We start from the raw sequence: 24,558 nt of genomic DNA on the forward strand, positions 1-24,558 counted from the left end.
TTTGTTTTTTTGAAACGACAGGACAACACAGAGCGTGAGTTGAGAGAGGTGGCAAGACAGCGTCGCCTGAAGGAGCTGGAGAAAAAGCGATTGGCGTGGTCGGAAGAGGACAGCGGCGGCGGGGCGTTCACTCGTAGCTGCAGCGAGAACGACGTTGGAATCCTCACCGAGGAAGGCCTCTTAGACTTCTGTCAGGGTAGATCAAAGAGTCCTCACAGTCCACCAGGACGCTCATCCAGTGCCCGCCGCCACCGCCATGCCCTGACGTCCATTGCGGACCGGGAACTGAACAGCTACATGGAGCTGTTTGGAGAAAAGTTCAACAGCCTGCCGCGGTCGGGCCGCACCCTTCAGCGCAGAACCGCCCCTTGGATCGACAACCGAGAGCTTACCTCCCCTCGTGCCGAGAGTGAACCCATAAGTCCACTGGCCAGGTTTTCTTCTGCTGGGCAGAACGCTGATGAGGATCAATACAACAACAACAACGGCGGGTACTCCCGCCTGCTCCGTTCGTTTGGTAGCCACATAAATGTAAGCTTAGAGAGGCACACTTTGGTTCCTGGTCCACAAGCATTTCACCTTCAGAGTCCAAACTTGGTCAATCAAGGTGATGTGGAGGTGACAGATTTAGAACAAAAAAGACGACTCCCTTCCAGGACTCTGGATGCGTGTTCAGGGACAGCAATAGATTTTTCAAAGCAAGAGGATGAAAGTAATTCAGTTTCCTCGACAACCTGTGACACCCCCTTACCCTTAGACACAACATTGTCCAATAGAAAGCCAACGTATGACATCCCAGACACAACTGAAGCCGACTGCTCTGTCACCCTTGATGTCTCCGAAGTGGAGAGTTCATCCCTTTCAAAAGACGAACTTATCACTGGATTAAGTGACCAAGACATTACCAACCCTGGTGAATTAAGTTCTGCATCTGCCGATTTGGACTCTGTTCCATCTAAGGATTTGTCAGTCCCAAAAACAGTGGACGCCGCTTCTGCCCTGCCGGAACAGTGGGAAAATGAAAGCTTTTACACGGTTCTTGCGAAGAATGACAAAAAAGTAAAAGGAAAGGTCAAAAGTGATGGTCCAAGTGTGGGCACATGCAGTAATACCAGTGGGGTGCGGACACTAACTAGTAGCGAAAGCCAGAACTTGCGGAAAGTGGTCCCTATTAGCCGTGCGACCAGGGCAGGGAGCAAAAAGAAGGAACCCACCACTCCGGAACCTCGTCTCCCCCGCGACCAAAGCACACCGCCGAGAAGACGCAGCGATAAGACCCTGGGACCTTTCAGACACTCAAGCCTACCTCGGGATGAATCCAAAGTCCAGAGAGGGGCTGGTGACATCTACCATGCAAACACCTCAAGGTGTGCGTGTGATTCCAGTAACTTGAAGAGGACTTCATCCATCAATAAGCCCAGTGCCAAACCCTTGAGGAACCTGCCCAAACCGGCGCCCGAGGAAAAGATGTGCCGCTCAACCATGAGGACTCTCTTACAGACACAAGTCCCTGGCGGCCCCTCCTCTGACAGCGGCAGCTCACAGGCACCGGCCTCAAAGAGTTCCCGCGAAGTCCCCAGCTTTGCCCGGAACACAGTTGCGTCGTCTTCCCGGACCAAGAGAGAATCTCCGAGCCTGTCAACGCAGTCTCACGTCTCTATCGGTCTGACTCGGCACGCTTCCGTCAAGCAGAACAAAGTGGCATTTGCCGTCTCTGGCGGTGAGGACCGCACGGGTCTGCGGCGGGTTCAAAGTCTCAAGGGGAGCAGTCGAAGCGCCCACCGAAGCCAGACACCCCCTGCACTGTCTCGGGAAGTGGGAACGCCCAACAGGAGCGCCAAGCCCACCTGGAAATAAAACGCAATCGAGCAAGTAAATAATTGCAAGTTGTCCTTGTTACATCCGGTGTCTTTATATTTCCCCTTGTACTTGTCAAACAGAAGCATTTTCACCACTGAAACTAACCAAAGTTTTTATGGGAGGCAAAACAGAACATCTGACACTTAGGCGTGATACCAAAAACATTTGAACCAGAAAATAATTTTTCATTCAAAAGATAAGGTCTCATCAAGCCAACAGAACCAGATCCTAACCCTTTAAAATACAAATACATATGTGTGCAATTGTCATTTATGGAAAGGTCCTATCTTACAGGGTAATTAAACTTTTACAGTAAGTTACGGTAAAAAACGGCATTAGAGTGTTGCCATTTGAATCCAGTCATTAATTATAAGATTAATCGGAATCTTACTGAGACAAACTAAAATGAATCCGTAAACGTTTCATTTCAACTGTCCTTAAATTGTTGTGCAACCCACGCAGTAAAATCTTTATCAAATCACATTTTGGAGGAGCTAATAACACCCCACATTTTTAGAAATGACTATATTGACTAAGATTAAGACTTTTGATAAAATTAAACAAATAAATGTTCATATTTTCTTCTCTGTCAGTTATTTTGCGCTCAATTTTTATTTTATTTTGAATTAACTATGTTTCAACGTGTTAGGTACTAAATTAAGGGACGATAATTTCAAAATTCTGGACTTTGTTTTTGTAATTTCTTACATAATACTTAGACAAATAAATACTTATAATAACTTCAGAGAACAACTTTACTGTCACGATTGAACTGTCACGTTTGGCATGGCGCCCAATTGGCGCCAGCTGCGGCTCGTTGACAGATTGGCTTCCCTTCTATTTAAGCTCAGTACTCTCACTCACCCTTTGTCAGTCCGTCAATGAACCTTTGCACCCGCAAGACGTGGGTTTTGACTCTGTCCGGTATCCCGTTTGTGTATCCTGTCCGGTAGCTATCCCGTCTGTTTCGTCCTGTTTTGATTTCGGTCTCCGGTCTCCAGTGTCTGGTTTCGTGCCCGTCATTCTCGTCCTGTCTGATATCTGTCTCCAGTCTCCTATTTCTGTTATCAATTCTGTCTGTCCCGTCCTGTCCAGTATCGAACCCATCTGTCTGATTTTTGCTCGTACAATTGGTATCGATTTCGTCAGCCTCTGGCTTCCTGTCATTCAACACCAGACTGCTGCCTTACTTCTTTCGCCCAACGAATCACTGGCGTTTGGTTTAACGTGCATGACTGCCTCATTTCCCGTAAAAATAAAGCTTGCGTGAGAAACGTCACGCAGTTGGGTTCTCCTCCTTTTCCGGTTCTTGACATGAAGTGAATATGACAAATCTGGCTGCTAATAGCTGTTCTTTCAAAGAATTCATTTGAAAATTTAGACAATTTGAAGGTGACCACTTACACATCAATGTAATCACATCTAACTAACACAAATCGATTAAACTGGTCTTTAAATTTGTACGGTTTTGATGTTTTTTTGTTCCTCCTAGGGCATTAGTTGAGACACTAGACAACAGATTATCCTTTGAAATACTCCATACATTTGTTTTTCTTAAAGATGCAAATACATGACAGTGTTTTTTTCTTATATTGTAGCTTTGACAAAGCTGTATCTGTCCTTTCAAGCATCTTATTAGCAGGCAGTCTTATTTTGCATTAGGCGAACAAATGTTATTATCTCAAAGAGCTTTTGATATGCAAATAATGTTTCATGTATGTTTCATGTGCAAATCAAGTGAGCATTCAGAAGCTTTCACGTGAAACTAATCTATAAACAGATGACGCTAAAGAACGTACACTACTTAGTTACAATCAACATGGATTTTGTAACCTCTTAATGAATCATAGTAAAGTATCCATAATTCAAAAGCTGCATCAAATTTTAAGACCATCACCCTCAATTTATTTCAATATTCTGCTACACAAAGCAACATGTAGGCCATTTATTCAATCATTTCATCATTAATGTCATGAACCGGAACAGGATCAGGACCCAAATGTGTGACGTTTCTAACACAAGCCTTTTATTTCACGGGAAATGGAGAGTCATGCACGTTAGGCAGCAGTCTGGCGTGGAATGACAGGAAGCGGACGAGATCAATACCATTTGCCTGAGCAGATATCGGACAGATGGGGTTGATAAAGGACGGGACGGGACAGACAGGATTGATATCAATGCAGGATATCGAAATTAAACAGGACAAACTAGACGGGAACAAAAACTGGAGATAATAATAAACAGGACAAAAATAGACGGGGAAAATACAGGACAGGAAACGCAGGCAGGAAACCGGACAGAGTCAAAACCCACGTCTTGAGGGTGCAGAGGTTCGTTGACGGACTGACAAAGGGTGAGTGAGACCACTAAGGTTAAATAGAAGGGAAGCCAATCTGTCAACGAGCCGCAGCTGCCGCCACATGGGCAGGGCCAATTGGGCGCCATGACAACCGTGAAAATTAATCACTTTTAAATGAATTGCTGCATTTCAAATACCGTTCAAACGTAAATCACCAAGCTATTATGTACCCCAGTTTTCAATTTTGTTTCTATTTTTGATTCGACAGAACATTTGAGATTACTTTCTGTGGCAAAAAAGCTTCGCCTTATACCGACGTCTTCCTTTTATTTTATTTTATTTTAAAATCTAGCAGGCTACATGGCTACCACGTGGACGATAAACTTACAGTCGAGTTGAGCCGCGAAGATGTAGACAAAAACGTAATGCGTTTTGCAAAGTGCGGAACTAGTTGTTATTAGTGTTTCAAGGACGCCTCCATATTGTTTTGGGGAAAGCATGCTACACAACGACGCTAATGCTAACTCAGCATTTAAGGAACTGTACGATGTGATGTTTGATTTTGTGTTCTTTTTGTTAATATCATGTTGTGGGTGTGTGTGGGGTGAAATTTGACTGTGAATGTAGCACCAGGTTGTTTTACAAATAATAGTGTGTGTGAAGTAGCTAAAACTCATCTGGTCAAGAAGTTAGCTAAACTGGTCATTGATAATGATGTTGATAAAATTCCAGGCAGATGTGAGTGCATCATTTATTGCATGTTATGTGGTTCAGGCTATGTACAGATGAGTGTTAGGATGTCATTATGATTTTTTTTTTTCAGAGAAAAAATTCGTAATACTACAAGAAAAAAGTTGCACTTTAAGATAGTGAATTCCCAAAACGGTCTGGATTCGCTTTTCGTTTCGTCTACCAAAGAATGCTTTTTATTTTTACATGTACGGAAATAGATAGAAACATATACATATAATAGAATAAAATTATATTATGTCTAGACTGGCTGGCAACCAGTTTCGGGTGTCCCCTGCCCACTGCCCGAAGATAGCTGGGATGGGCTCCAGCACCCCCGCGACCCTACTGAGGATAAGCGGTGCAGATAATGGATGGATGGATATATTATGTCTAAATAAACACTCTGTGTTCAGGAATGTGTGTGAAATTTGGACCGAAGTAATACTCGAAAATAGAACGTTCATGTTCATAAATTTTTTCAGGTAGCAATACAATATTGTGTTTCACATATAAGTTACACTTTCTGGTACTATCATTTTGTCAAAATTTACATTTTTATTGAACTACTACTGTACCATTTGTATTGTTAACTTATCAACTTTTGTAAATTGAGACATTACTGTCTTTTTTTCCTTAAATGCTATTCTGGTCACTTTTGCAAAATATCAGGTTTTATTCTTACTGTTAAAAAATATATACATTTATCATGCAAACTTGCAATTTTGATTTGTTTTTCATACGTAATTATTCCTGCAAGGTTATCCTGATATTTCACCTACTCTTGTAAAATGTTCTGCATTTTTCCACTTTAATTTTAAGTTTAGACTCTTAAAGGGACTGTGACAATATTTTGTGCCTTCTAGTGGTACAAAAGTCTGTCATTCGATAAAAAATAAAACATTGATTTGAATAATAGTCAAAAATACCTGAATTATCATATATTTTATGTGAAGAAATTTGTATATTTTTTACATAGTGGAATCCCTTCTTAAGTTCGCTGCCATGTTTGTCTGGCTACTTACTGCTACGCTGTGCTCTTTGGCACTGCTTTTTGTTTGCATTAAACAATACAGTGCCATCTAGTGGTCACATTTTACATCAAGGGGCTTTAATATTTCAACTACGCTTGTATAATCACATGTTTTCTACTATCACTTGACTCATGTATGTTACAATTTCTTCGCATGCAGTTTCTTCTTTTTTACAATAATCTTCTTACATTCTGCCTTTTGCACGTGATATTCCAACCGTATCGTCCTTAGCGTGTCTCTGACACTTGTTGCCTTTTCTGGTGTTGTCACTTTGTCAAGCTAGCGTGCCTTTTAAAATGGTCTGCCTAGAGAGCATTGTGTCATCATCTCCGTGGCAACCGTCACCACACATAAGCCCTGCATAGACCTAACAGCCATTTTGCCTTAAATCCTTCATTAGCTCCATACACATCATTCCGATATCGATACCTCCATATAGCTGCTCATTGTACATAATGTAAAGAAACAGTATTTTTATGACCATTAAAGCTTTATAAACAGCACTTGAAGAGTCTCTGTAGAGTGTCCGAGTGTTTGTATGCGATGCAAATCAAATGGATGGTACACAAAAGAGACAATGGCACATTGCCAGTGTGCTTGCGTAAATGTGCGTTTTTTATTCTGAGAACCAGTTTGGGGGTCTCTATATTAGGGAGACGTGGTAATTGAGTATTTTACTTAACAAAGGTGAACATGACATGCATGTTATATTTGGAGTTTATGTTTTTTTAGATTATTTAGACCAAGGGTGGCGAACAAGTTTGACACAAAGAGGCAAATTTTTTAACTGTGAGAGTCAAAGAGCCACACCACGCACTGACCTGCCATGACAGACGGACACACACAAACACACACAATCAAAAACATTATTTCACATAACACACTCCTCTCCTTACAATACAACAAGTATTGTTCTTGTGTTGATTTCAAGGTAAGTGTCCATCCTCAATACACACAAAAAAAACTAAACATGAAACAAGGCAAAGAGCCACAGTATATAGAAAACATGATGAGGCAAAGGGCCGCATTCTTATTGGCCAAGAGCTGCGTGCGGCTCTAGACCCGCGTGTTCGCCACCCCTGGTTTAGACATTAAATAATTATCTTTATTGTCATTGATAGCAACGTTGTCATGATGACTGATTACATTCCCCTGTGCCCGTTCGTTTGGCGCCAGCTGCTGCTGCCTACCTTATTGGTTCTCCGTCTTACTTAAGCTCACTCCTTTAACTAGCCTGTGGTCAGTTCGTCAGCAAACCTGTTTCTATAAGGCAAACATTTTGACTCTGACTCCCGACGGTCCCGCTTTTTCACCCGGTTTCCACCCGTCCGTTCCTGATTCCCCCGTTTGTCTACGGCTGCTGACCCCGACTACGTTTTGATCTCCCGTCCCGGCTAAAGACTCGTTTTTTGACCCGACTACGTTCTGCTCTCCTGTCCGTATACCAACCAGTTTTTCCGTTTACTACACTACGATCTCCTGCTCCGAAATATCCACTTTCGCATTTGAGCACCGGATCGCGGGCGCTGCCTTTCCTCTATATCTCAATAAACTTGTCAGAAACGTTACCCGATTGGATCTACCCTTTGTTTTGTTCGTGACGAACGTGGTTTACATCGAGACTAAACCTGGCAATCCAGGATAAACATTTCACGAAATACTTAAAAGAGAAAAAAATGCGATAAAAAGGAATGTCAGGATAAATAGGCAACTATTTACAAAATGGTGTTTGGAGACTGGGCTAAGTTGTAGGTGCATCAGAATAACAGTCCAATGACATTAGCAGCAATATATCCCCCAAATAAGAGTCAATAATTTAAATGTGAATACACATAGACAAGATATGTATATATTTTTGCCTCTTGTAGGCATCCTCTATGAATAATATCGTTGGCTCGAATATTTTATTTTTAGCGTCATTTAATTAGGGAAAGATAAATACTGATACCAGGTATTGGTCCTGGTCAGTTCTTGGCCCTTAAATAATGATGAATTTTGTTGGTGATAAATAGATAGATAGATATGATCGCACTATTGGGTTTTGCGGGGTTAACCCAAGTGAAGCAAGAACTGGAGGGTATTTAATAACAAAACAAGGAACAAAGTAACAAACAACCAAAGGCCACAAAACAATTGACATGTCCAAACAAAATCAAACCGGAAACAAAGACCGCAATAGGAAATGCAATGGAAAAAGTAAGAAACAATTAAGCACTAAACTACTAAAACTATTTTTTTATTGCATTATTGTTACGGTGCACTTAAAATCTTGACCAGTCAACACGACCTTGTAAATATTTTTTTCTATTTATCCTTACACTCCTTATCCTATTTTTGTCTTTTAGTTTTTGGTTCTGTGTTTATCTTGGAGTGTCATGTCCTATCTTGTTGTAAACAATGTTCACTATGTTGTTAGCAATTTAAATAATGAAAATTCTAATGCATTTAATATTAATGCAAAAATATTATGTTGGGATATGAAGGTATTTCTTTAAAAATATCTCATTTTTTGGAAGATAAAAGACACAATTTTGTAGTATTTGATATGATTTAGGTACCCTTAAAATGTGAAAGGTAGGGCAAACAAAATGACAAGGAAAATGGTCACTTTGAGTTTTTGTTGTGTGCTTTCATCCTTGCTCTGGTTTTCGGTTGAACTACACCATACAGCGACATCTAGTGGTCAAATATTAGTGTCCCTTTAAAACAGTGTTTCCCAGCTGGTGCTTCGGGACCCAAAAGTGGGTTGCGGACCCATTTCCAGTGGGTTTCGGGCCTTCGCAAAACAATGAGATGAGGAAAAGATCAAAAGGTCCATTACGCTCCTGAAGAGTAGATGACGTTGATGCCCTGCTTGATCTCGTCCTGTTCAGTCAATCGTGACCCTTCCAAATTTGTTTAAGAGGAATCACATCTCATTTGATTGGGATTTTATAGGTTTTCTTTCATTTTTCTGCCCATATTATTGGGTCACAAGAAAGTTAGTGATAAGGGGAAAGAAACGTGAAAACAATGACAACATCGATCGAGTTGAAGAAGGAAACGATTGTACAAAGTACAAAAATGGTGTGCCATTGAAGTGCTGCTTGAAGGTACTGAAAATGGTTTAAACATGTTACATTTTTAGGTTTTTACCTGCATGTTAGTCTTTATTATCTACGTAATTAGATAATGATCGTTGTTTAGGTTCACGCTTATCTATTATTTAGAATTTCTTAAAGTATCTGGCTATATTAAAGCAGTTTTAAGGGGGTGGCTTATTGTTATGAACTCTCTCTCTCTACCGGTAACCAGCACCAATCACCTTCCTGCTCTGTCACTGCACCCTGATCTGTTCCACCTGTCTGTTCTCGTTTACCGCCAGCTGTTCTGAATTCCCTGCCAATCAAGCTCTGTATTCAAAGCCCTGGCTTACAGCCTACCTTTGTCTGATCGTCTTCAAAGGCTACAGCCGGAACCTGTTTGTCTGCGCAACTTTGTTGCCCAGTTTCCTCTTTGTTCCATCTTTCAAGCCATCTTCATTAAAGGTAGTCCCAAATCTCCACTTCAAGATTTCTCTTCACTCCAAGACCCTCTCTCCCATTTCCCCCATCCCTAAATAAACTTTCTAAACATGACACAATTGTGGTCCTTGTCTGTCTGATCCGCTACAGCTTCTGATTGAAGAATGCACAACATGTCATGAATTGCCTTCACCTGTGCTCAGTCCTTCAGCCCCAGCTGCCAATCGTTCTCTAATTAGTCCTCCTCCTATTTAAGCACATCATTCTCGTTCGCTCCTGGTCAGTCCGTGAGCGAACCTTCATACATGCAAGGCAAGCAATTTTGACTCTGGCTCCTGTTCTGTTCCCGACCTGTACCTGTATCCTGCTCGTCTGTCCCTGGCTTCGCGACTGTCTCCGGTTACCTGACTTGTTCTGATGTCCGACCACGCCCCATCTTCCGTCCCGGCTGCCCGACTTGCTTCCGATCCCGGACCACGCTTCGTTCGCGAGGGATTCCTGCTCCTCCTGCCCATCGAGCACCAGATCGCTGTTGTTTTTTCCTCTGGCTCTGACTTCTCCGATCCCTCAATGTGTGAAATGTTACGCATTCGGGTCCACTGCTTGTTCCATTCGTGACACTACAGTCACTTTCAACTGTGTTTTATCTTTACTGCCTTAACTCATTTTGAGATAATCTTGTATTTTTATCTTTTTAACATTGGTAATATTCTTTTATGTGGACATGGATATAGTTTAGTAGTTTCCACTTTTACGCTGGTAACCGTGTGGACACCAAAGTAAGAATTTCATTGTGCAGTGAAACATGGTTCCTAACTGTGCATATGACAATAAACACTTTGAATTTGAATAAGTAGTGAGTAACTACAATATAAAAAAATACTTTTTTAAAGTACGTGCCCAACACTGGTTGAGAACCACTGCTTTAATGGCTGTGAAACCTTCTCCACCTATCCTATCGTTGCAAACGGGCAACTTCACACGTTTTGATTCCATTATTTGTGCCAAACATTCTTACCGGGACTGCAAGTCTAATTCTAATTGCCGTTTCAATTACTCGATTACGCCTCTGTACTCGACGCTCCAAATACTTGATTGTTTTTGCGAAATTTCTACTAATATTGGTCTTTTTGCCGGTGATTGTGCCGTATGTTCAAAATCAGTGATACACAGCAATCATTGGATTGGACCAATGGCCCAAAAAAATGACGTTTGAGGTGTCCTCTATTGAACATGTTCTAACAATTCCCAACTGAGTTCAAAGAGCCCTTATACTTTATTTTCCATTGCATCTATCGTTCAATTATCATACCTTATTGGGGCAGAAAACCTAAGGTTCGAAGAATCGGGGCTGTGGGTAGTGGTGAAGAGTGACTTCATACTCGTCCCAGTGTTTTCTCGTTTTTTTTATTTAGTAGTGTAGCATGGAAATGGTGAAAGTAAGAAAAGGCCTGTTTTAAGTAGGGTCCAAGCACCAATCCAAACTCTAAGAAATATGAAAAAGTGCAATTAAGAAATTCACGTACTTGCAGGCACATAATGAACGGGCTGACTTAAGCCTGCAATCATGACTTTGAAGCCTGGAGATGGCGGCAGCGAGTCAAAAAGTACCAAAGTCCGTAAAGCTTTAATAAACGAAATCATTTCGACTCTTGTCTGCTATAAGAATATAATGGTCTGAATTTTTTGAAAATAATTGTATAAAATACAAGAAAATTATACAGGTTTCCTGTCAGTCATGAAGTCCATCAATATGCGCCAAACATGTACTCCATGAGTATTTTTAAAAAAAGTTTATAGAGTTATGCTGGAGTGTTGTCATTCCCTCCTTGTAGAAATAATTATTTTTAGGAGCAGGGCTTGTGGGGGAATATATAAATTACATTTATAATCATTTCATTGATTCTAAAGCACTTATATATCCAACTCATGGCCCGCGGGCCACATCTAGACCCCAAGAAGGTTTTCTCCAGCCCCCGAGATGAAATTGATTCATATTTGTGTCTTACACCAGGAATTGTTTTCACTGTACCTTAATTCTCTGTGCCCTTTCCTTTTTTTTTTTCTTTTGAAGAGATTTTAGTGCACATTTTCCAAAATATAGCTTACTGATTGTGCTTGAATTATGTGGGCTTCTTTTATTTAAGTTTTGGGGATTTTTTTTTTTTAATCAAAGAATTTTGTCTTTTGTTGTTGAAAATTGAAGATTACTGACGGACAAAAACCATTTCTTTACTTATCTGTTCAAATTGGGATATATATGTTAGGTTTTCGGGCAGCAAGGCAGCGCAGTGGTTAGCTGTGTGCGGCACAGTTCTGAGGTCATGGGATCAAACTGTCCTGTGCGGAGTTTGCATGTTCTCCCCATGCTTGTGTGGGTTTCCTCCAGGCACGCCGGTTTCCTTCCTCGTTTCAAAAACATGCATGACAGGTTAATTACCTGCTCTTTATTGTCCCTAGGTGTAAAAGAGCAAGTGAGTTGTCTGTTACTGAGTGCAACCTTCCCACTGTCCAAAAATAGCTGGGATGGGCTCCAGCACCCCCGTGACCCTACTGAGGATAAGCAATGCAGATAATTGATGGATAGATGTTAGCTTTTCAGTAGGTTTACTATCTGTGTAATTTTCAAGTTTTACAACATCTGATCGGTCCTTATTTAGTCCTTTTTATCCATTCAACACCCCTTACCTAAAGACATCAAAGCATAGGCAGTAGAGCCATTCTATCGGTGTGACATCATGCTGCTTATTTATTTTACAGGGTGCAATAAAACCCCTTTTAAATCCTCCATCTTGCTCGTAAATAATCCTCTCGCCCTTTTTCTTCGCGACCAGGACTGTTGCTATAGCAACTCAAAAAACGCCATGAATGCTGTCGACTGCGCTTTCTTGCCGCATGGGGTCACTAAAGGGTTTTTGCATTGACGCTTCAGTCTTTAGAGCAGGGGTGTCAAATTCATTTTAACTCGGGGGCCACACGATAGAACAAACATTCCCTCGGGGGCCGAACCAGTAGATTAAAGAGAAAGAAAAAGAGAGAAAGAAATAAGAGAAAGAGGGAGGGAAAAGAAGAGAGGACGGGACAAGGAAAGAAAAAGAGAGAGAGGGAGAGAGCGTGAGAAATAAAAGTCAGGAGAGAGGGGGAAAGAAAGGGAGAGGAAGAAAGAAATTCAAAGAGAAATAGAAAGACTGAAGGAAGAAAAGAGAAAAGAAAGTGCAAAGGGTAGGAAGAGAGAAAGAGAAAAGAGAAAAAAGGAAAAATGGAAACTAGAACAAAAAAGTTAAAAAGACAAAACAGACAAAGAGCAACAAAGGAAGAGAAAAAGAGAGACAATGAGAGTGAAAGAGAGTGGGAGAAAAGGGGTGAGAGAGAGAGAGAGAAATACAAGTACAGTGTCTTTGTGAGAGGCACCTGGATTTGGCAACATCAACTTGACATATTTCAACCTGCAGCTTGTTTTTCTCTTGCGCTTCTCTGAGTGTTGTCTCGCGGGCCAGATTAAATCCCTTAGCAGGCCTGATCTGGCCTGCGGGCCGCCTGTTTGACACCTGCGCTTTAGAGTGTGTTTTTAGGATATATTTAGATAGATTATATTTACTTTTTTTATTAACATGAAGACAAAATAATTTGGCTACACTCCCAAATGCTTGTGGCGGAAAAATTGTTAAAAATAAATTGAATTTGATTTAACTTTTAAAATGACCTAATTTTGAGGGGTGGACTTAAGTTATGGCATGTACAACATATGTATTCTAGTAGACTAATAAGTTGTGTGTGTGTTTTCACCAGAAGAATGTTAGCTAGCATGTTGTCTGGTATGTCGTAGGTACAGTATGTAAAGTTGGGGGTGGGCAATACTAGGAATTTTGGTATCGATCTCATACAAGTAACCTTGGTAGTATCAATCGATACCAATGCTTGGAAATGTCATGATTATTAAATAATTTAACTCTGCTTCCCTTGAATTATTTTAGAATTAATATCAACACAGCAAAAAGATTAGGCACTATAAATGTTTACATCTTTATTAAATAATTCCATTGCAAAGTATAAAAACAGTATAAACAAATGAAAATAAATATTTCTGATACAACTAGTTCAGAACAAGCACCTAGAGATTCAGATCAAAAAGCAGCAATGTAAAAAAAATACTTTGCAACACTGATCTAGAGAACTAAAATACTTCCCATTACAGAATAAAAAAGGCTGTAATGCAAATAAATGGTCAACTGTCTCCCTTTGACTCAGTTGCCAAAGTGACAACCACATTTTTTTAGGAACAGTAACAAGGCTTTTATATGTTGATGTAAATTTGTGGTGATGTCACAGTAGCAGACCACCTTACCATACAAGGTACACCTGGCATTTCCCTTTTCTGTGGTTGGAAAAAAAGTCAGCTCTGTGCTGTGCTTCCTCCTTGCCTCTGTCGTTTACATAGAAAAGCGACGCTTTGAGGAAATCTATGGAGGAATGAAATATCGATCTCAGGACAACAGTATCTATCCGATCCAAGTACTTGCCTACCTATTGATAATATTTGGATTGATCTGCCCTGCCCTATGTAAAGTAGTAGGTTGTTTAGTAGAGCTTGGGTGTCAAACTCACGGCCTGCGAGCCACATCCCGCCCGGTGTACAATTATTGAATGAAATCATTTTATATACATCTAGTATGATGTCCTGGATCTATAAAACGCTGATAACTCTTAAACTACAGATCCCACAGTGCAGCGCATCTGCTGTCGCCACAAGACTTCCCGAAAATGTTGCCGCATCAAGCGAGTTGACTGTATCCTGTGCATTAATAGTGAGTCTTTAGTGTCAGGAAGCAGACACGTAACGTCCAGGGACAAACATTTATCTATCACGATGTAACGGAAGGCTAAACGGAGAAAAGCAGGGTGACGTTTCTGTCGCTGTGGATTAGGCGGATGGTAATACTTTGTAATAGCCGAGAAAATAGTTGAGTCGGAAAACAGAGCCTTTCAAAACTAAGGAGAAGCTCAATATTTGTTAACTGGCATTGCCGGTAAACCCTTGTGCCTTTTTTGTGGAGCTAATGTGGCCATAATTGAGGAATTTAATGTAAAACAGAAAGTTAAAGAGATAAAAAGGAATATGAGGACCCAGCAAATGTTTTTCACCAAAGCAAAATTCCCCAATTGAAAAGCACAAATTTCGTTTATATTTCCATTTTTTTCCACATTTTGAATTTGTATTGTTTTGACAGGAGAAATGTTTATACAGAGCAACGTTTTTAAGTTATTTAATGTTTAAGTTTGTTTATTCTGGAATATTTTTTTTATTAAACTCAAGTTTTAGTTGTATTCAATAAATATGTATCCAGTTCGGCCCCGGTCGTTGGCCCAAGTCATAAGCGAGCAAAGCGGCTGCTTAGGGCCCTGCAACCACTAGGGGGGCCCCATGAGTGGTAAACTATTTTAGTGTCAACATTGTCCCCTACGTCATTTTGTGTGTCCACTCAAAAATACTTCTCCAGAAATACAACACAAACACTACACAATAACTACAAAACTAAATATCAAATATAGTACTTAAAACAGGGACCTCATATATTGTTTTGATTTAATAGATGAAAATGAAAAAAATAGTATAGAATTACTACAAAAATACTACTACTGTGACTACTGTTATTACAAAATAATACTACAGAATTACTTACTCCTAAAATACAACAAAAAACTACAGTCATATTACAAAATACTAAAGAAATATGACAAAAAAACTACTATGGAAATACTACAAAAATTCTACAAAAATACTATTAAAATACTGCTTTGGAAATACATCAATTATACTTCTACTGAAATACTAAAACATATAAATACTATAATCTAAAAAAATACTAGAGAAATATTACTACAAAAATACTACCACCAGGGGTTTACAACAGAAATACTGCAAATTACACCTATAGCGATACTACAAAAATTCTCCAATGGAAATATCACAAAAATACTACAAAATAAAACCACAGTAACACTGTACTCCAAAAATACTACAACAATACTACAGATATATAACATTCTTATATGGAAATATTAGAAAATAATACAGAGATAGTACAAAAATACTAAAAGAAATAATACTGCAGTCATACTACAAAAATACCATAATCATAAAACTGCTGTAATAATACAAAAATACCACGAAAATACTACAGATATACAATAAGAAAATCTACTTTTGAAACACAACAAAAGTACTACAGAAATACTAAAACTACAACTATGGAAATACTACATCAAAATTACTTAAAAGTACTAGAAAAATGGTCCAAAAAAATAAACTATAGGAACACTACAAAAGAACTACAGAACTTCAATAAAAATCCGACTTCAGAAATACTATAAAAAAAAACTAAAAATAACTAAGTAATTCCTCTAAAGCATAGTTGTCAAACAGGCGACCCGCGGGCCAGATCAGGCCCGCTAAGGGATTGAATCTGGCCGGGGAGAAAACACTCAGAGAAGCGCAAGAGAGAAAAAAGCTGCAGGTTGAAATATGTCAACTTGATGTTGCCAAAGCCAGGTTCCTCTCACAAAGACACTGTACTTGTATTTCTCTCTCTCTCTCTCTCTCTCTCTCTCTCTCTCTCTCTCTCTCTCTCTCTCTCTCTCTCTCTCTCTCTCTCTCTCTCTCTCTCTCTCTCTCTCTCTCTTCCACCCCTTTTCTCCCACTCTCTGTCTCTTTCACGCTCTGCGTCTTTTTAACTTCATTTGCTCTAACTTCCTTTTTACCTTTTCTCTTTCTCTTTTCCTACCCTTCGCGTTTTCTTTTCTCTTTTCTCTCCTTCTGTCTTTCTATTTCTCTTTGTATTTCTTTCTTCCTCTACTTTCTTTCCCCTCTCTCACAACTTCTCTTTTTATCTCTTTTGTTTCTCACGCTCTCTCCCTCGCTCCCTTTTTTTCTTTCTTTGTCCCGCCCTCTCTCCTTTTCCCTCCCTCTTTCTCTTATTTCTTTATCTCTCTTTTTCTTCCTCTTTAATCTACTAGTCCGGCCCCCGACAGAATATTTGTTCTATCGTGTGTCCTCTGAGTTAAAATGTGTTTGACACCCCTCATTTAGAGGTACACAACAAATGAAGTGCTTAAAACAGGGACCTTTTACACTATTGTGCTCTAATTGTGTTTGTTTCAAAACCAATTTGATGAAACTTATCTATTTAAAATGGAGTATAACATGTCACATGCGGTCCCTGACTCCATATAGTTGCCCACCCCTGGAGTGGAACATGGAATGAGTTCTAGTAGGTATGCAAATTATCAAGTAATAGGGGCCCCAAATCTAATTTTGCTTAGGGCCTCAGACTTGGGCCTGTCCACGACGAAATTTGTTTGAGTTTTGGCCCTTTGCGCAATTGAGTTTGACGCCCCTACAGTAGATTGTCCTTAATTGAGAAGTTTACTTCAGTAGGATGTCACACAGGAGTTCATTAGACGCAGTTTAGAATAGAATAGAATAGAATAGGTTAGCACGGCGGCGCAGTAGTTAGCGCGTGTGCGGCACAGTTCTGAGGTCGTGGGAACCTCCTGCGTGGGTTCAAATCCAGCTCCCGGCCTTACTGTGCGGAGTTTGTATGTTCTCCTCATGCTTGCGTGGGTTTCCTCCGGGCACTCCGGTTTATTCCCACATTCCAAAAACATGCATGTCAGGTTTATTGGCCGGTCCAAATTGTCCCTACGTGTGACTGAGCGAGTGAGTTGTCTGTCCCCGTGTGCCCTGCGATTGGCTGGAAACCAGTTCAGGGTGTCCCCTGCCCACTGCCCGATGATTGCTGGGATGGGCTCCAGCACCCCCGCGACCCTACTGAGGATAAGCGGTGCAGCGAATGAGATGAGATGAGATGAGATGAGATGAGAATAGAATAGAATAGAATAGAATAGAATAGAATAGAATAAAATGGAATATACCTTTATTGTCATTGTTAGAAAAATGGGTTGAACATATTGTGACAACAAAATTGGACATGGCACTCCAGTTTCACATTTAACAGTGAGGATAAAAGAAAAGTTTACACTTGTCTGTATGTGTGTGAGCCACAAATGAGTGTGTTTTGTGGTCATGTGTGAGGGATTATGCTCGTCTCAATCCTCCTCTATCCCACAGCTCAATGTCACACCTCAACACAACCCTCTCACAAACATGCCATGCTGACCTTCTTAGCTTACCACCTCGAACGCATTACTACAAGTACTTCTGTACGGTCCATTTCTTGCGATTTTTTTGGAGCGATGCGATGAACTAACTGCGCTGACATCACAACAGAAACAGTGAGTCGTGTGCTTTTCGTAATCCCTTTCGGTTCCAACGTTTTAATTCTGCTGCAGTGTTTGTATCGTGAACGAGGTGTCAAAGCATGGTGTTCATGACTTGCCTGTTTTTTTTTCAACGCAGACCCCAACGTGAGGTCAAGACTGAGTGCGAAATTTCCAGAGAAAATGGAAAAAGGAGTAGGGTAAGACAGCCTATTCGAAGACTGTTGCTGTGTTGAGTAGTGCGAACGAAAACGAGTGCTACAAACACGTGGATGACATAAATTCAAAGAGACCAAATTACCCGATTTATTGTCTGTTTTGTGAGATTTTTAGTTTTTGGGGTTCCCATTGTGCTAAGATGGCCAACAATAATGTCAATTCCCTCTAGTTTCTTCATCCATTATCTGCACCGCTTATCCTCAGTAGGGTCGCGGGGATGCTGGAGCCCATTTCAGCTATCTTCGAGCAGTGGGCACGAGACACCAGTGGCAGACAACTCACTTGCTCATTCACACCTAGAGAAAATTTGGACTGTCATACCTGACAGGCATGTTTTTGGAATATGGGAGGAAACCGCAGTGCCCAAAAGGAAACCCACGCAGGCACGGTGAGAACATGCAAACTCCGCACGGGGAGGCCGCAGTAGATGGACTTGAACCCTGAACCTCCGCACAAATGTCCCTTTGTGAAAGGCTTTTCAATTTTATAATTTTATAATTTTATAATTGTAATTTCCATTAAAAAAACAACAACCTCTAGCTTCTGAAAAATTGTCGTTTGAAAATACAGTTCTTAGGGAATTTGCTCATTTGCTTTTAAGCATACTTGTGGCTGTCATGAACATAATGGAATCAGGACCCAAATGCATAGCGTTAACCACAAGTTTATTGATAGAAAGAGGAAGGGCAGCACCCGTGATCCGGTGATTGCTGGACGCGGGAAGCAAGCCGCTCATGCAATCGGATCTTGATCCGAATACGGAAGTGGATCTTCCGGGGCAGGAGATTGTAGCGAAGTTAGACGGAAAAACAGGTCGATAGCTGGGACAGGAAAGCAAAAACCTGGTCGGGATCAAAAACGGGTCGTAAGCCGGTACGGGAGAGCAAACGTGGTTGGGGTCAAAAACAGGCCATAGCCGGAGACAAACAGGGAGATCGGGAACGGACGGGTGGAAACACGGGTGCAAAGTGCTTGCCTTGTAGAAAACAGAGGTTCGCTGACGGACTGACAACAGCGGAGTGACAGGACTGGGCTTACAAAGGACAGGGAACCAATCAGGTAGCCCGCAGCAGCTGGCGCCAAACAAGCGGGCACAGGTGATCCAAATTAGTCATCATGACACAAAACAATCCAACCCAGCCTTGCCTGAAATAACACATGAAGTTGAGTAAGCAACAAGTATACACAGAAAAAGTACATTAAAAATTGGAATTTAGTAGAGTTAAGTAAACCTCAGGAAAAGTATTGAAAAGCAACGTTTAACAAAACATCTGCACCAAGTTTGGGGTTTCTGGCGCCTGTTATATTCTATACTCATTCCTTCCAACGTAAAAATAAACAAAATAAACATTAGCCCCTTTGCAAAGTTACTCTGTGACTACAAAATCATTCGGTGCTGATGACTGTGAGAATGTTGCTATTTTGGTTGGAAATGTCCATTTCAGGGTTATTTCTGAGTTGACCAACTTGCACTACAGATTTCAACCAATTACTCCCAAATCTGAAACGCATACATTCAAGAATTTGTTCGTCTACCCTAGGTTATGTGCTATGCATGCTAAGCAGTTTCTCCTTTAAGACCTTGTCCCCTCCTTACAGACCCTCCCACCACATCGATGCTCACTGACAATAGTTCTGCTTCTATTGAACACGATCTAGAATGGAACAGAAATGCAAATAACTTTTTTTTTTTTAAAAAAGATAAAAGATTCTTTACTGGGGCGTTACATTGATGTTTGGTTGTCATGGTGACACCTTTAGAGAGGGGTTAGCACCTGTTTAGCTAACATGTTCCAGTAAAAATGATTTCTTACTTTGGTCCATATGAAACCATGTGTTGATTAGTGGAGTACTATAAGATTGAGATCTGTAGTATAATAGCTTGAAGACTATAAATGTCATGTAAAATTTATTTTAGGCTCCAGTTCTGATACATTATTTCAGCTTGAGGAAGTAGGAGTACAATGGAAAAATGGTTTAGGTTTTATTAGGGCGTTTTTAAAGTTAAATACATGTACTGCAACTGGGGTAAGCCTAGAACGACATTCATTTTTTTTGAACTAGGAACATTTACTGAAATCGAATATACCATTTTCTTCTAGCAAATTTTACTAGAAAAAGGCCACAATAAACAGTAAAAATGTCAGGACCAGAAACAGGACCCAATTGCGTGACGTTTACCACAAGTTTTATTGAAGGAAAGAGAAAGGGCTGCGGCCACGATCTGGTGTTCGCTGGACGCGGGAAGCAAGTCGCTCTCGTACTCAGATTGTGATCGAACACCGAAGTGGATCTTCCGTAGCGAGCGATGGCGGAGTCAGGGACGGAAAAACTGGTTGGTAGAGCAAGGCGTGGTCGGGGTCGGAAACGAGTCGTAAGCCAGGACGGGAGAGTAGACGTATTCGAGAACAAAAAAGGGTCGTAAGCCGGGACAGGAGAGCAGACGTGGTCAGGATCTAAACAGGTCTTAGCCGGAGACAAACGAGAGCAAAAACGGGACAGGCGGGAGTCAGGGTTGAAAAGGGGTTGCCTTGTATACACAAAGGTTCGCAGACGGGCTGACAACAGGGGATTGACAGGAGTGGGTTTAAATAGGGACAGGGAGCCAATCAGAGCCCACAGAGGTTGGCGCCAAATGAGCAGGCACATGTGATTCTCATTGGTAATCATGACAGAAAAGTCTTTGGATTATGTAAAAGTACCCCAAAAAAATATGTAGACGAGTTAAATACTGTGCCTATAGTGTTGTAAGACAAAGACTGAACCATTTATATTAGATATTGAAAAGTAAAGCCCAGGAGGCTTTGTTTGCTAGTTTAGCATGAAAACAAAACATGAGAAACCTGTTTACTTATCTTAGCATAGACATGCTAAAAAGTGCTAGAAAAAAAAAAAAATTAAAACATATTTTTAGCTTCAAGATGATTTATGTGACTAAACATCGCTGAAGTTTGGATTTGGTCTTAGAATTAGTTCAAGAAAATTAGATTTGTGTATCTATTTATCTGTTTTTAATTCGAAAGTTGTTCCTGTTAATTATATTCTAAAATAAACTGTAGTCTGTGTAAAAATACAAGAGAAAAGAAGTCTCCTTTCCTTTATTTGAGGGTGGGTGTTACTTCGCATTTGATTGGTTGTGTTCAAGTGAATTGAGCTGGAAATGCATTGAAATACTACTGCCAGATGGTCCAGCATGGAAGACACAGATTCCTGATAGACTTTCCGTTCTTTTATAAATGTCCGGTTACAGGTAGGAATTCTCGTCCTTTTCTTATTTTTTTCCCCCACCCAAGTCAACAAAACCAAATAAAATCCAGGTGAGCTCTTGATTCTTTGTATAATCTTTTCACTCCATTATAATCAGGGTTGGGTAGGGTTACTTTAATTGGATTACTTTCAATTACTTTTGGATTTCTCCAATACCAAATATGCTAATAAAAGACAAAAGAAACTAAATATGAATAAAATGACTAAATTTTGTGCAGGCTTAGGGAGTAACGGACTACATGGAACGGCAAAAATGATGTTGGCAAGCTGTTTGGATTTATTTTCATTTTATTTCTGTCGCATTTTATGTTAGTTTTGCCAGAGATCGAAGAGATCAAAGCCAGGAGAGAGAGCTTACCACGTGTTGTGAGTGATAATTTTATTCATATTTAGTTTATTTTGTCTTTTCTTAGCATATTTGGTATTGGAGTAATCCAAAAGTAATTGAAAGTAATCAAGTTAAAGTAACCCTACCCAACCCTGATTATAATTTAATAAGGCCTATCGGATAAATGTGACTGGACTTAATGTAATGGTCTTTCAGTGCTCAAGGGAGAGTCAATATGAAATATAATTTGATGTGTTGCAGAAGTAAACAGTGTAAACAGCTAGTTGTTACTTTGATAATGATGCCAGGTTGTTGCATCCAACAAAAAATAGACTCAGATAATGTAAAATGAGTACCAAGTTTTTCAAGTGATTTGTTTCGGTCAATTTGTCTTTTACAGTAAAAGTATTAAGCAATGTCTTGTTTTTATTTCTTTTTTATTTTTTTGACAAAATCGTTCAACATTACAGGCAATCGTACATGGTTTTGTTTTTCTCCCCATTGCAAAGAAAAAAATAGGTAATAACAACTTGTAATATTCAATTACACAAAACAGTATACTACAGTATTCATAAAGAAGCAACCCTAAACATACAAGCCTATGAAATACCAAAACACAAAAAACAAACCAAAAGAATGAAGAGGGGGGAGAAAGGAAGATAATAATAAATAAAAATAATAATAAATATATGAAAAAAACAAAAATAATCTTAAATTGCCAATAAACTAGACATCATAGCATTCCTGCTTGTGTCTTGTTCACCAAGTAAAATAGTTTTTTTTAATATTTATTGTTTAAATTGAATATTTTTATGCAGAGATTCCTTTTCTACTGTACATTTACCAAATTTATAATAGTATCAGATATATAATTTTTTTATTTATTATTTATATACATTTTTTATCTGTTCTAAATCTTTGTATAATTTAAAAAAAAAATTGTATGAATAAAAAGAGAATTCCTTTTTTTTTCTTACATTTGGGTTTATTGGCTATCAGTCATTTCTTGTATCATTTCATTATTTTCATATTTATATAGTCAAGTCAAGTCCTGTTTATTTGTAATCACAAGGAGTCTCAAAGGGCTGCACAGACCACAGATTATTGAAAATTACAAACTATTATTTCACCATCCCCTGATCTAAAACCTACATGAGAGCAAGGAAAAACTCAAAAACCTCAACATGAGAAAAAGGGACCCCTCATGAGGTAATCCCCCTTCCAGGATAGATTTTATATTATTATGTTACAATGTATTTGCATTTATTAATCATATAATAATATTAGATATCAAATTTTTGAATATTGTTTTAATTGACTATTTTCTTCATTTTATTGTATGATTTATTATTAATTACTTTTAAAATGTAGCTCTGAATGATTGCCATTTAATATTTCAACGTGTTTTGTTGCATTTTCATTTTATCTGTTATAGTATACTTTTACTATCTACATCAGTATGCTATTTAAGTGCTTTTCTTTTGTTTTGGGAAAAACTATTAATAGATTTTATTATATATGTGTGTTGGTGGTGAGTCTTTCCTAATTATTGGACTATGCAGCGGACCAACCGGTACTTCCTGGGTGTGCGTTTTTTGCCAGCAAGCACAGGCATAACTTGTTTAACTTGTGTTAGCAACATAGCATCAAATAATAATGTTGGGAGGAAATGGGGAAAAAAGTACTATATTTTAGACTCGTTTAAAGACGTGTTGCTGAAAGTCCAAAAACTTTGCGTGGCCAAAGTCCAAACACTGCTTGTTTGATTTGATCTCTTAGCTTGCCAAAATAACAAACACGTTTCAAGCGATCAACTCCGATACAGTATAGTAGTTTTAAGCGTTAGACTACCGTTTTTCTGCCCTAACAAACGGCTACAAATTTTTAAGAATAACCTACTGCTTTTTAAAAAAAAATCTTGACTCGAGACCAGTATTTTCGTCCACAATTTATTCCTTGTGAGAGAACAAACTGCTCCGATACATTGGATTTCTGTTCTGGTAAATGTATCCCGTTTCCAGATTTGTAACCATTACCCATTGCCCTCATCTGTGCCCAATCGTTTGGCGCTAGATGCTGCTTGTTGCCTGATTGGCTCTCCACCTATTTAAACTCAGTGATCTCATTCACTCCTGGTCAGTCCGTCAACAAACCTCTGCACTTGCAAGACGTGTACTTTGACTCTGTCCGGTATCCTGCTTGTGTATCCAGTGTCCGATATCGATCAAGTCTGTCCCGTCCTGTCCGGTATCTTGCACTTGTATCTGGTATCAATCCCGTCTGTCCCGTCCTGTCCGGTATCGTGCTCGTGTATCCAGTACCCGGTATTGATATCGCCTGTCCTGTCCTGTCCGGTATCTTGCTCGTGTATCTGGTATGGATCCCATCTGTCACGTCCTATCCGGTATCGTGCTCAAGTATCCAGTACCCGGTATTGATATCGCCTGTCCTGTCCTGTCCAGTATCTTGCTTGTGTATCTGGTATGGATCCCGTCTGTCCCAGCCTATCCGGTATCATGCTCGTGTATCCAGTACCCGGTATTGATCCCGTCTGTCCCGTCCTGTCCGGTATCTTTCTCGTGTATCTGGTATCAATCCCGTCCGTCCTGTCCTGTCCAGTATCGTGCTTGTGTATCCATTACCTGGTATTGATCCCGTCTGTCCCGTCCTGTCCGGTATCTGGCTTATGTATCTGGGATCGATCCAGTCTGTCCCGTCCTATCCGGTATCGCGCTCGTGTATCCAGTACCCGGTATTGATCCCATCTGTCCCGTCCAGTCCGGTATCTTGCTCCAGTATCTGGTATCGATCCTGTCTGTCACGTCCTGTCCGGTATTTTGCCCCAGTATCTGGTATCAATCCCGTCTGTCCCGTCTGTCCCGTCCTGTCCGGAATCTGCTAGTGTATCCTGTATCTGGTATCGATCCCGGCTGTCCTGTCCAGTTTCGATCTCGTCTGCCTCTGGCTTGCTGTTTTCCCGCGCCTGACTTCTCCGTTTTACTTCTCCCGCCCAGCGATTGCCGAATCACTGGCGTTTGTGTT

The 24,558-nt window shown here is 40.1% G+C and overlaps 2 protein-coding genes across 2 annotated transcripts in view; both read left to right on the top strand.

Annotated features, from left to right (window-relative positions):
• The window catches only part of fhdc1 (FH2 domain containing 1), a 73,905-nt gene extending 71,260 nt beyond the window's left edge, over nt 1-2,645 (top strand). The window contains exon 12 of the mRNA XM_088343127.1: nt 22-2,645. Coding sequence (XP_088199253.1) covers nt 22-1,857 — 1,836 coding nt within the window. The 3' untranslated portion in view covers nt 1,858-2,645. The remainder of the gene's footprint in view (nt 1-21) is intronic.
• Nucleotides 2,646-17,608: 14,963 nt separating this feature from the next.
• The window catches only part of trim2a (tripartite motif containing 2a), a 43,304-nt gene continuing 36,354 nt past the window's right edge, over nt 17,609-24,558 (top strand). Inside the window, exons 1-2 of the mRNA XM_088342120.1 lie at nt 17,609-17,717; nt 17,842-17,902. The gene's annotated coding sequence lies outside the window, so the exon portion shown is untranslated. The remainder of the gene's footprint in view (nt 17,718-17,841; nt 17,903-24,558) is intronic.

The sequence above is a fragment of the Urocampus carinirostris genome, chromosome 8 (genome assembly GCF_059441175.1).
Source record: "Urocampus carinirostris isolate Australia breed hairy pipefish chromosome 8, RoL_Ucar_1.0, whole genome shotgun sequence".
NCBI lineage: Eukaryota > Metazoa > Chordata > Actinopteri > Syngnathiformes > Syngnathidae > Urocampus > Urocampus carinirostris.